This window comes from Caretta caretta, chromosome 1 (assembly GCF_965140235.1).
Source record: "Caretta caretta isolate rCarCar2 chromosome 1, rCarCar1.hap1, whole genome shotgun sequence".
NCBI lineage: Eukaryota > Metazoa > Chordata > Testudines > Cheloniidae > Caretta > Caretta caretta.
Window position 1 is genome coordinate 192899611 of NC_134206.1, and position 13608 is coordinate 192913218.

Below are 13608 nucleotides of genomic sequence, written 5' to 3' on the forward strand. Positions count from 1 at the left end.
ATTCTGCTCCAGCAGCAAATGGAAAGAGGTATATGGCTTTTTAAATGGCACAAGAACAGCTATGCAAAGTGTGAGTTGTAAAACCCCAAACCATGTTCACACAGCTGAGCAGAAGGGAGCTCATGCACGTGCATTGTTGACCAAGCCCCCCCCCCCCCCCAGTTCTGTTGCCCTACTACTAGGAGCAGGGACTTACTGCATTTTGTCAGTGCCAATAGGAGTGTGTGTGGTTCATTTGCCACATGCTTGCTAACACTCCCACAGCAAGAGAGGACCTGCCAGAATGCGCACACAGCAGGAGGTTTATTAGACATCTGATTCCTCCCTACTAGCTAGCAGAGACCTGCTCCATACCTCAACTTCCTTCAATACAAGGGGGCCCCACTCTGCACCCAACACCTCCATAGTGAAGAAACCAGCTACCATACTTGACCACCTGCTCCCAAAGCCAGGAGAGACTGCCTCCTCTCACCCCCACAAGATGACCTGCCAGTGACTTCTGATGGGATGCACAATGAGGTGCTGAAGCAGAGTAGTTTTTAAAACAGTCCCTTGTGGAAATGTTTACAGCTTATCACAGTATGTGGAATTCTTCTGGTGGTGTTTTCACACACAGAAACATTAACTATAAGACATCTATTTTTAGAAGCCTGTAAAAACTTTAGCAAAATCAGTTCTCAGAATGTGTGTGCTCTCTGGGTAGGCAGAAGTTTTTTGGGCTCACTGAATAGACAGTGAAAGTCATACAGTAGGACTAGTGGGTCCCTGACTGATTACTGTCCCCATGTAATTAGAACAGACAGCTGTAGTAATTTTCGGATGCGGGGGTCCCAGTCATCACAGCAACAGTATATTCCAAGGCCTTACTCCAATCCTCAAAACCACACCAGTCTCCAGCAGCGTTTTAACCAGGTTCACCCAACATAGTTAATGCTGTCGTTAGAACTGGTCAGAAGTGCATTTATTTTCCAGACACTTGCTGCAAAAGTTTGTTTAGTTAAACATCTGGTTTTCCTTTGAAAAGCAGTTTCAATGGAAAATTTGACCCAGCCCTAGCTGTAATATCACCAGGTTACCAAGATCAGGAATATGGTCCCAGTCCTCACATTCAAAAATTACACCACTAAAATAAAGTTACCATGGGCCATACTTTAAAAAAAAAAAGAAAAAAAAGTCCTATGACTCAGCAGGCAAGCAGCTGGACCATAATTATTTTAAAAGAGGCTCTTCATGGAGAGATTCCCACTAATAAAGCCCCACCCCAGCTTCATTTTCAGATATCACATTGGATATGAAATCGTCCCAGAAGTCTTCTTACATCCTAAATCCTTCAAGGTACTGTGACAATATGTATCCCTATATTGACTCTTTTTACAGTTTTGTACAAAGTATGCCTTGTGAGGTATCATTTGAAAACTCATACTTTGCTGATCATTACTGTCCTGTAAAATATGTTTGACAACATGGTATGTAAAGTTGTAAGATTCTACTCTATGACATTGCTGAGACATGTTCCGAGTTTAGAAAAGCAGGCACAAACCAGTTCCTCAGAGACGAAAGGCAAACTGATGCCTCAGACAGATGTCAACAAAATCAAATCGACTATCACCTGGTTAAGAGACCATTCTTTGGCAAGAAAAAAGGATGTGGGCAAGATATCTACATTTTGGCAAGGAAATAGCGAGAGGTTCCTGTCCCCACAGACTTGGTCTCCTGAACCTCAGCTGGAGGAGATTTTCAAAGAAAAAGAGAACTATAAGAAAGGGGAACAGATGCCCCAAAATACTCCCCCCTTTCTCTCCACTCAAAGTATCAACACCTCCTAAAAGACAAGGCAAGTAACACTGAACTGGAGGAGGGATCCTGGCTGAAAGGAATCCAGCCAGTAAGACTGCTGAAGCATGTGGTGAGAGAGACCTTTTCTTTGAATTCATTTAGCTTAAGTTAGATATTAGTTTGTGATTTACCTTTTTTTTTCTTGTAACCAATTCTGACTTTTGCGCCTCATTACTTGTAATCATTTAAAAATCTCTCTTTCTGTAGTTAATAAACTTGTTTTATTTTTTTTTTTATCTAAACCAGTGTGATCAGACTGAAGTGTTTGGAAAACTCCATTTGAAATAACAGGATTTGTGCATATATCATTTTCTATTAATAAAATGATGGACTTTCTATGAGGTTGTGTTGTTCAGGAGAGAGCTTGGCAGTACAAGACACACATTTCTGGGGGAAAGTCTAGGACTAGGAATTTGCTGGTGTTACTCCGCAGTGTAATTCAAGAGTGGTTGGCCATAGCACTCATACTGTATAGCTGGAAGTAATTTACATGATGGAGGCTGCGTGTGAGCAGACCAGGAGTGGTTACTCACAGCAAAGCAGTGTAAGAGACACCCCAGTCTGGAGAATTGAGGGGATACAGCTATTCAACAGTCCAGATTGTACCCTGAGGAATTTCACAGGTACTCTATAACTAGTTCAGGAAAAAATGAAGTCCTCCGGATGTCTATTTGATATGGGAAGTACTTAGTGTCCATGTAGTACAGTAACCAGCTTCCATAAAAAGTCAATGCCAGAAGCTTCAGAAGGAGGTTGAGCCTCTCATTTAAATACTTAACTGTATAGGATTATAACAATGGGAAGGCATTTTTTCTAGCTAGTGAGCTTTTCATATCCTTAAGTAGGCCCAAACTTGGACTAGTTTCCAAAGCAGCTTCAGAAGTTAAAGTTTGAGTTAACAGCTAACTGGATTTGATGTTCCAGTAAAGCAAGATTGTGGGGGCGGGGGAGAGCGGGGAACCCAACAAGTAAAGAGTGAAGGGAAGGGTTAAAAAAAAACAACAACCTGCAACAGAGTGAAAAATGGATGCAAAGAGCCTGTGGGGGGAAAACTAAAGAATCAGCAATATTCTAATGACAGGTAAATGTACCACACACAGGGCACCCAACTATGCCAGCTTAGCACTTTGGGTAGGGGATGGGGATAGGGACAGAAGAACCATGCCTTCCCTAATAAAGTCCTCATGATACCTGATATGCTTTCACTAGACTCCAATAAGATTCAATATCTCTTTTGAGCAATCATGAAATTAAGTTACAGGTTAAAAAGTTGTACAAAAAATTCAGTTTGATTAAGCCGGTGAACCCAAAGCTATTTTGCATGGTTCACAGGACATCCGTCTTCATAACATTCTCCCATTCCTATCTCTTGCATGAGGAGAGAGAGAGAGAGCCCTTCTCTTCAGCCTAGCTGTTCTTTTAATTAGAAAAATATCTGATTTTAGGTTTATAGTTATACAAATCATTCCAAACAAAGGGGCATGTTACAGATGCTATGCTTGTTGCTGAATCTCTCTTCTTCCCCCTTTTTCTAAGAATTACTTAACCCAGATGCCTCAGTAGCATGAATGAGTTTACTGACAATTCCTAGTTTAATAACCATGTGGAAATACTTACATGTGTTCATTAATTCTCCACCATCCCCGCTCACAGCCCTTGATGCTCTTCTCACTGATAGTGTAGTTATGAAACTTCAGTGCTATACCCAGGCTCTTTTGAGGAGTCTGTAGCAAACAAGCAGGAAAGCTGGTAAAAACATTTTGTGCACACAGGGAATTAAAATCTTTAGATTTGTCTTAACAATTATTATGCTCTCGGGATACCAAGCTACAGGGGAGCACTGGCTTGCACAGCTCAACAGAGAGCACCTGAGCAGGCCTGATGGTTTTTCAGCTGCCAGCAAAAGCTCAGGTTGGCAGAGGCCAAGTGCAGCTGCAGGCTTTCCATCCCTCTTAAGCAAACAATCCTTTCATCTTCTGACCATATATGGAATGCGGCTTTCAAACTGAGATCAAAGGCCTCTGGCTATTCCAACTTCATTAGAGCAAGGGCAGACAGCCATGGCTGACTGACAGCTAAGACTCTGAGGTACATACTGAGTTCTCCATAACATTATGCTTTTTGGTAGCGCATTGCATCCAGAGGATTTCAAAGCATTTTAAAACCCAGAGTAAGCCTAAGGATATCACAGACGTATGTAATCAACAGAGGTTCCACTTTACAGGAACAGAAGGCAAGTGACTAGAAGCTAGTAGTCATGATCTCATCCCTACCTTTTAATGATGAGAGAAGTATAATTTGGCCACACGCACAGCATTTGCACAGTGCAGCACTAGTGCTTGGCTAGAGTTAGTTCTTACATAACAAAAAGCAATTCCTGTGTATGTTGTGAAGGGCCTTTTGAGTTAAGAATAGTAGGGGACAAGGTAAAAGCTCTCAGCAGTCTGGAGCAAGTTCACTATAGCCCCAGTTCTTCTCCCTTCATACTCGGTCATTCCAAATGTTCTTATCTAGTTTCCAACAATACAACAGCCACTCAATCTGTTCCCTTTCTATCTCTTATTCTTTGCCTGGTTCTCTAGCTCCCTTACTCATCCCCTCCTCGTTATCTATATATGCAGTTCTTTTTCACTATTCACCATGCAGCACTTCATTTTATTTGCTTTCTCACTTTTTGCTGACTTCAGTTTGAACATTCTAACATGCACATAAGAACACCACTAACTCCTGCCTCTTCAGTGAGTTACTCCTTCCCCCCCCCCCAACTCCTTGAGTGTGATTGATGGCTCTTTCTGATGCTTTGATTTCCTCTCCTTTAACTCTAGGTTTCCATCCATTTCCACTCTACCAATACTGCATTTATCAAAGTTCCCAGTTGTTTCCATGCTTTCTATTGAGGCTCACATCTCTCCTCTGTTTAAGTATCCTAACAGCTCAAGACCAATGTGGAAAAATCTTAACTCCCTCCCATCACCGTGAAAAAACACCATTGTCCTCCTCAATACACATGTTTGAAAGCTTTTGTTTGGTTTTGACTCTTTCCTCCCACATCAAAACTATTAAGTCCCGATGGATTTCCTCCATCCTGTCTCTAGAGAGTCCAACTTATCTCCGGTTTCAGAGTAGCAGCCGTGTTAGTCTATATTCACAAAAAGAAAAGGAGTACTTTTCGCACCTTAGAGACTAACAAATTTAAGCTATATCTATATTTTGGCTCTTCCACATGAACCCTGCTCCCAAGCTACTCAAAATCCTACCACCAAAAAAAGAGCAGCTACTCACCATTCTGAATCTCTTCACCTCCTTCCTCATCCAATTCAAAATTTTTCACCACTTTTAATACACTATTGCTGTGTAGATCACTGCTCTTAGTTATTTCCTTTGATGCCCTCCTGCTATCTACACTGACTCGCTCTTTGTTTGTTCCCTAATACCTTAACAAGTTCCAAGGGTACAAGGTAAGTTAAACAGAGTTGTCGGGCTTCCATTTTCCAGAAGGGACCAGGATACATTGCAGAATGCAAAGGGAGGGACTTCCAAGTGAGAGCTCATTCTTCAGTTCTCTGGTAAAGCACAGAGTTTAGTGTCCCTGCAGCTCTCATGATAGAACTCTCTTTTGTCCTCTAGATAAACTCCTCCCCACATTCATGCTTGATAATAGTTAGGCTGCTGGTGTACCGAGAACACTAGCTAACATGCTGACCAATATTGTCTCATTGATTCCTTGTGCACCCCAGTTTGTCTGTATCCATCTGCTGGCTGATCCTTAGACTGTAAACTCTTCGGGGCAAGGGCCATTTTGTAGTTGTGTTTGTGCAGCGCACAGCACAATGGGGCCCTGGTCTATGACGGGGACTGCTAGGTACTACCACAATACAAATAAGGACAGTTAAAATGAAAAAAAAGTTCTAACATACTGAGAAAAGTGACCAAAGTTTTCCCAAAAAGTTGTGGAAATTGGTCTGTCTCCACAGTGAAACAAGGGCAACATTTTGAATCTGTTTTTTTTTTTTTTGGTTGTTTTGTTTTTAAACCAGCTTCGTTTTCTTTGTAATAACCTGAGCCCAATACTTCCTATAATAAGATCCTGTTTTCAGTTGCTTACAACTTCAAACCTAAACTGTGTGTGGGCTGAAGTTTTCTGTGCTGGAAGTCTGATACAGGCTAAATATTTCTGGCAAACTAGTTCAGCGGTTTCTGAGAACAAAAACTCGGGCAAAATGTTTTGCCCATGTTAAAAAACTGACAACCAGACTGGGTGAAAAAAAATTTGCCAATATTTTAATGACCAAAAAATGCAATTTCAGTAGCAGCAAAACTATTAGTGAATTTACTGAATAGTTTCAACCAAACCAAAAAAATCAAAATGTACCAGTAATGTTGAAATGTGCAGTTACATTTCAGTATTACCAAAACATTTCAATTTTTCAGGCCGGAGTCACAAAGTGGGGGAGGGGGAGGAAGAGGAGGTGGTGGTTCCACTGGCCTCCTCATAATCTTTAGCCAGGGGATAGGGCACTAACTGAGGATGTGGGAGACCTGGATTCAATTGCCCCCTCTACCTGAGGTGGAGAAGGGATTTTAACTTGTGTTTCCCACATTTGAGAAGAGTGCCTTAGTCACTGAGCTACGAGATATTCTGGCATGGGTCTCTCTATTCTATTCTACACAGGTTTTTATATCGTGCTCATGATGGTAGTATTTGAGCACCTTCCAGTTGTGAGTTAAACCAGGAGACTGCACATCTATCATGCAGCGTTTGTTCCCTCAGGCTGTCTACACTTTGAGCTATGGGCATAATTCCCAGCTTGAGGAAAGATACCCAGGCTAGTTCTGACAGAACTAATGCACTAAAAATGGAGCATAGCCACGGTGACATGCTGCCCTGAATACGTGTCTCAGACAGCAAGTGCTCAGGGTGGATGGCCCCTCATACTGCCACAGCTATACTCTTTTTAGTGCACTAGCTCTGATGGAGCTAATGCAGGTATGTCTCCTCAAGCTGGGAATTACACACCGCCTCGAAGAGTAGACATTGCCACACTCTCCTGTTGAAGCAGTTCCAATTTGTATAAATAATTAATATGACTGGAGCAGGGACTTGAACCTGGGTCCCGCACCCCGATGACTGCTGTAATCCCCAAGCTACAGACTCAGCCTCTTTTCCTGGTGAAGTGACTCTTCACTGACATCACAAATAACTAGGACTTGTCACTATGAATCCTGAAATGTACAATGCACGAAGAGTGCCTGCAGATCCACGGATATGAGAGGAGAACACAGAGGCATTCAAAGTAATATTACTACAATTCAAGGTGTATACAAGACCCCACTTTTATTAAATGACCATCCAAAAAGGTACCGAGTATTTTGCAACATTAGTTACCTGCATTTATCAGCCACCTCTTCAACACAAGTAAAGACTGTGCAGAATCAGTCTGAGATGTTTTAGAAGACTGGCTGAACTGTTTGGAGTTGAGATGATCAGAAGGCAAACACTGTCTACACACAGCCTGGGGACAGGTGTCACTGCACTTCACGCTGTTTTGCATTGCTTTACATTTGTATACATTAGCACCAGGGGCCAGATTTTCCAAAAGAGCTGAGCTTCCCTTTAGGCAGCAAAGTGACTGTTGGGTGCTAAGGTGTTGACAAATCTTGCCTTACACGTTAAATGAGAGGCGCTTAATTCTGGCGCAGAGGTGAAAGTAAGCCGGTACGGTCAGGTCTGGAGTACCTGTAAAAAAAGATCCAGTAGTGTACTGGCAAATAAGTGGAGCATTCAGTACCGGCTCACTTTCACCTCTTTTGGCTGCAGAACAAAAAGTTCAAACTAAAAGCTAATAAAAGCTTGGAAAGGGAAAACTCATTGTCACATTTGTGTTGTTGTTTCTCTCCCTCTCCTCCTCCAGCCCATGGTTCACCCCGACCCCCGCACTAAGCAGGGGCTGCAGGGGCTCCCCTCTAGCTTGTAGCAGGAAGCAGGAGGACTGGCTGAGGGAGAAGCCTCCCCAGGTAGCCTGCTGCCTGCATAAGAACAGTTTAAATTTAGCTGTTCACTCTGCGGTCTGAACCACAGATTCAGGGCTATTTCTGGCTTCCTTGTTAATTTCACTCAGGGTTGTTGGTGGGAGCGGGGTAGTGGGGGTTGTGTGAGACCAAGGCAGGGGCAGAAATACAATAGCCATTTGGCTGCACAGCTTAAATCCAGAGGTAATAAATGCCAGTGGAAGCGGAAAACTCACTGTCACATTGGTTTCTCTCCTCCCTCCTCCTCCAGCCAGGCTGCGACAGGGCTAGGCTCAGTGCTTCCCCGAACCCTCGCACTCAGCAGAGGCTGCAGCGGCTCCCCTCTAGCTTGGAGCAGGGGGACTGGCTGAGGGAGAAGCCTCCCCAGGATGTGTGCTGTTTGCATAAAAACAGTTTAAACTTGCTGCTCCCCCCCTGGTTCAGACTGGGATTCGCCGCTCTTTCTGGCATCCTTGTTAATTTCATTCACAGTTGTTGGGGGGGGGGGGGGGAGAAGGGGAGGTGAGACCAAGGCAGGGGCAGAATATAATAGGCATTTTACTGCACAGCTTAAATCCAGAGATAATAAAAGCCAGTGGAAGGGGAAAACTCACTGTCACATTGGTTTCTCTCCTCCCTCCTCCTCCAGCCAGGCTGCCCAACAGCCTAGGCTCCCTGTTCCCCCCACCCCCTCAGCAAGGGCTGCAGTGGCTCCCCTCTAGTTTGGAGCAGGGGGACTGGCTGAGGGAGAAGCCTCCCCAGGATGCCTGCTGTCTGCATAAGAACAGTTTAAATTTAGCTGTTCACTCCCTGGTCTGAACCCTGGAATTAGGGGCTATTTCTGGCTTCCTTGTTAATTTCACTCAAGGTTGTTGTACCAAAGCCTGGGCAGTTCTTTTCTGCCCCCTGGATGAGGCGATCTTCAATAATATAACACACAAAAAATACAATCAAAATCAGGAACCATTTCCAAGTTCAAATCTATCCCATTCCCTCCCCAGCAGAGGATTATGGTTGTGATGTCCAAACTGCTTGCAGATCCTCTTTGAAATGTTACTGTTTAAAGAAAAACAAAAACATGGAGAACATGGTGGGAAGATGTGTTCTGATGATCGGGGTTTATTTTGGGCAAAGCAATTTTGGTAAAACAAATAAAGATTCACAGGGAAAGCAAATAGCCCCATAGACAAAACCACAAAGGACTGGAGGGGAAAACTGGATATTCAGGGAAATTATTGTGCCTCCTTTGAAAGAAATAGTAGTTTTCATTCCACCCTCTTTATATATTGCATTAAACACCTGAAATGTCCTGAGGACATAGGGGCTCAGATCTCTTTTTGTTTTGTGGGTGTTGGTGTCCTGCAGAGTGCGGAGGCTGAAATTGACAAAACTTTCTCTAAGTATCTTGTATATTTCATGGCAGTTATTCTAGTTGTCCTTCATTCACCCCGGTCTTCCCCTACTAATAGCCACCCATTAGTGTGTCCCTGCACCCTTGCAGCTAACACCTCAGGAACTTCTGCTTAATGTGTGCTGCTTAATGGCACCTTGCCCCTGGGCGGGGGGCTGTTGGTCCGATTCCTACACTAAAGAGCTATCTTTTCTGAGAGATCCATCCATACTGGACATATACATTTCGAACATACCTGGAATAAGAATAGATTTAGATCTAAAAAGTCAGAGATCAAGGATTGTTTAATCTCCCTCCCAGGCACATAAAAGTGTGGGTTGCTTGTATTTGGACTGTAGGGGTGAGAAATGTAACTTACTTCCACCTCTGGCCCCGCCCCTTCCGCCTGAGGCCCCGCCCCTTCTGGGGGGAGGGGAAGAGTGGGACCCTTACCGGTAAGAGCTGTATTTTACTTTCACCCCTGCTCTGGTGGAAAATGCGATACCAGCTGCGTGAATGCTGATCACTTACAATCTGGCCCCACATCCCAGGTGAATGGCAGCAGACAGAACACACTTTCTGTTACACAAGTGACTTCACACCTGCACATTTTAAATTATTTATGTCTAAGCATTTCATGAATAATTCTTGTTAACAAATAAATCTGATTTAATCTCCTGGCTTTTCAAGTAAAATTCGCAGCCACTGTTATTGCAGACCCGCTTGTCTATTTCGAGATGCTACTTTCTGTTGGGCCTTTCAGTGGTTACTTTCTAGAGGTGCCAATGCATTGCATGTATTCAGCAATAACCATTCTACAAGATGACTACCCCATTTCTCAGAAAGCACGTCACTACCTACCAAAAGCCTCCCTTTGGCCTACTCTTAGGATTCTGTTGCCTAAATTGTGCAAAATACCTAAAGAAGAATAGACATTACCTGAAAATTCCACGTACAAATGCATTTTGGAGGATAGTAGCTTGGATAATATGGACTCACAATTCGCCCCTCAAAGTCAGTTTTCTCTTTTGTCAATATACTTTTTCCACATTCTAAAAACAGAAATATTTTGGTGAGGTTTCACATTATTTTAAATATCCCAGTTTTGGAGCCTGTTGGATAAGTGTCTAAGTTAGTTGCTGTCCTTTGGCTACACAACAGGACAACTTAAATGTTCTATTCTGGCCCACCCACAAAAGATCAGAGGTCAGAGCTGTACAAAAATAGCAGCAGCAGAGTGGCACTGAAAATGCAGACACTGAACTGGCAAGCTCCAAGAATGCTGCCTCAGAAAATCCACTCCATGTCTCTCCCAAAACAAGAAAGTCACCAGATCACATTAACTGTTCGGTCCTCAACAGCTGCCAACTAACAACCTCAAGCCAACACACTGCAGCTCAAAAGTAGAGGTGGCTCACAGAAGTCATTTTACAAGACCTTGTCAGACTGATGAGCTGTATTTCGTGTTTGTAAAAAAAAAAAAAAAAAAAACCCACACAGTGAGTTTATGTCTGAAAGTTTACTTTTTAAAAGTTTAACCACACTCAGTTATACGGACCTAAAATATTACCAAGTAGTATATTTGCAACCAAAACACATCTGCATTGTAGTAGTGCATGAGAATCTCTGTTTTATAAAGCCCAGAAGGACCATTGCCATTATATTGTCTGATCGCCTATATAACACAGGCGTTAGGGACTTCTCAAAATAATTCCTGTTTGAACTAAAGCATATCTTGATTTCCAAAATTGCTATTGCAGGAGAATCCACCAGAACCTTCAGTAAGTTGTTCCAATGGTTAAACATCCTCAATATTAAAAATTTGCACTTATTTCCACTCTACGTTTGTCTAGCTTCAGCTTCCAGCCATTGAACTAAGTTATACCTTCATCTGCTAGATCGTAGAGCCCTTTTTCATCAAATTTCTGTTCCCCAAGCAAGTACTTTTAGCCTGATGAAGTCACCTCTTAATCTCAAAGAGAAATTGAAAAGAAATGGATTATTTACAAAGGTCTAAAACCTGCTTGTCTATATTTATTGCCCAAACAGAGAAATTTAAAACGTAAACAAGATCTGAAGAGTTAAACAACAAAATTGCTTGAATGCTGAATACTTTAGTACTCAACACCTTCAGTCTTAGTACTGCCAGTCAGACTCCAGCCTGTAGGAGCAGCTGCATAAGTAGCTAAAGCAGGGACCCAGGAATGCTAATAATCTCAGAGACTGGACTTGCTCTGCTCTGTGCTGATTGGCTGTTTCCTCCAACCCCTCCCTCACCATCTCTCCTCTTCAGCTTCACGCCACACCTGCCCCTGCAACATCCCCTCTCCTTTCAGTTTCCTTTCCATGTAACTTTTCCCCTCCTTACTCCCCACAACTCATACCCCACAAGCCAAGAATAAAATTGTGGCACCAACATGTTTGCCACCATCATATCATTCACTCTACTTGTCCATTATACCCATTTCCCCTACCCTGTGTCTGTCTCATTTAGACTATGAGCTCTTTGGGGGCAGAGACTGTCTAGTGCGCTGTATTTGTACAGCACCTAGCACAATGGGGCCCCATTCCTGGTTGCCTCTTAAGCATTCCTCTTATAAACATGATTAATTAAAATAACATGTCCAAACACAGTATTTGTTTATGTTTATAAATGGACAATGGCCCTTCAGTTGGTCAAAAATCTGCAACAACTTCTTGTCTCACCCATAGTACTACACTGTGATCCCGAAAAGCTGCCTGCAGTAAATAATGACTTCTTAACAGGAAGCTGTGAGTGGGAGGAATAGTTTACACTTGTGTGCCTTATTTATAGACAGTCACTCAGTTAACACAACAACTCCATCTACTGGCATATTGGAGTACAGGACTTGTGATTAGTTTGAAATACAAGTTCAGTCAAGTTGTTTTTAAATGTACTTCCATGACTGCTTTCACTTAACAATAGATAATCCAAACAAGCATGACCACAGGAAGGGAAAAAAAAATAGGGAAATTTTATCATGCTGGGAGTCAGCATGATAAAAAAACAATTCAGAAGAGAGAGAAGTTGGTGCTGAAGCACATGAGAGAGAGAGAGATGATATAGGAGGTAGAAGAGAAAGAAGGACTAAAGGAAGCTGACCAGGAGTTATCCAAATTCATTAAGTCAGCCTATGGGGTTTGAGTGGCATCTCCATGAAAAATACAAATTCATTTAGATAATAACTTACTTTCTTGTGTAATGACCTCAAAGTACCCGTGAACTTCCTTCAGTTGCTGTATTTGTGTTGACTTAAACGTTACCAGCATCAGGTTATTTGTGGAAACAAATGACATTAATGAGATGGTTGGTTCACAAATTCTAAAGGGGAAAACAGTGACAGCACACACATGAATAGTATTGTATTAAAAGCACATCAGTCTTGTTATTAAATGTGCAAAGTTTCCATGGACAACCAAGTTTGTAAAGCCATCTTCCGTCCAAACTCTACTTTATAATCACTGACCTGTCCTTCTAGAACAGAGGTGGGCAAATGACAGCCCGCGGGCCACATCCAGCCTGCGGGTCCCTCCTGCCCGGCCCCTGAGCTCCTGGCCTAGGAGGCTAGCCCCCGGCCCCTCCCCCGCTGTCCCTCCTCCCCTGCAGCCTCAGCGCCCCGTGCCGCACCGCCAGCCACCGGTGCTCCAGGCAGTGCGGTAAAGGGCGGGGGGGTTGGATAGAGGGCAGGGGAGTTGGGGGCGGTGTTCAGGGGGCGGGGGTGGGGATAGGGGTTGGGGCGGTCAGAGGGCGGGGAACAGGGGGGTTGGATGGGGCAGGGGTCCTGGGGGGGCAGTCAGGAAGGAGAGGAGGGGTTGGATCGGGCGGCAGTCAGGGGACAGGGAGAAGGGGGTTTGGAGGGGGCAGGGGTCCCGGGGGGCAAGTCAGGAATGAGATGGGGGGGTTGGAGGGGCGGCAGGGGGGTCCAGGGGTGGTCAGGGGACAGGGAATGGTGGATAGGGTAGGAGCCCCAGGGGGAGCCATCGGGGGGTGAGAAGCAGGGGGTGTGGGGTGTTGGGCCACGCCTGGCTGTTTGGAGAGACACAGCCTCCCCTAACCAGCCCTCCATACAATTTTGGAAACCTGATGTGGCCCTCAGGCCAAAACGTTTGCCCGCCCCTGCTCTAGAAAGACATGTGCTTTTATACTATTTTCTGGTCAGCAAACAGTGAAGCTAGCTCATGGTTTGCTACTATTGCTTTTAGCGGGGGTAGGGAGGTGTTTGGGGGTTTTCCATTTTAATACTGAAAATAAACCAGACAATGCACAAGTACTTCTGATCAACTGCACCATATTATTCTTTTTAGTTATAAAAGGACACTCCTCAGAGAAAAAAATCTGGCCCTGTCAGTTC

General features: G+C 43.8%; 2 protein-coding genes across 2 annotated transcripts in view; both read right to left on the reverse strand.

The window, feature by feature from the left end:
* The window catches only part of C1H3orf52 (chromosome 1 C3orf52 homolog), a 78824-nt gene extending 73689 nt beyond the window's left edge, over positions 1-5135 (reverse strand). The window contains exon 1 of the mRNA XM_048870452.2: positions 5119-5135. The gene's annotated coding sequence lies outside the window, so the exon portion shown is untranslated. The remainder of the gene's footprint in view (positions 1-5118) is intronic.
* TMPRSS7 (transmembrane serine protease 7) overlaps positions 1-13608 on the reverse strand; it is a 59036-nt gene that overhangs the window by 17541 nt on the left and 27887 nt on the right. The window contains exons 8-10 of the mRNA XM_048870416.2: positions 12448-12578; positions 10175-10287; positions 3454-3560 (exon numbers count right to left, since the gene is read on the reverse strand). Of these exons, the coding sequence (XP_048726373.2) occupies positions 3454-3560; positions 10175-10287; positions 12448-12578 (351 nt within the window). The remainder of the gene's footprint in view (positions 1-3453; positions 3561-10174; positions 10288-12447; positions 12579-13608) is intronic.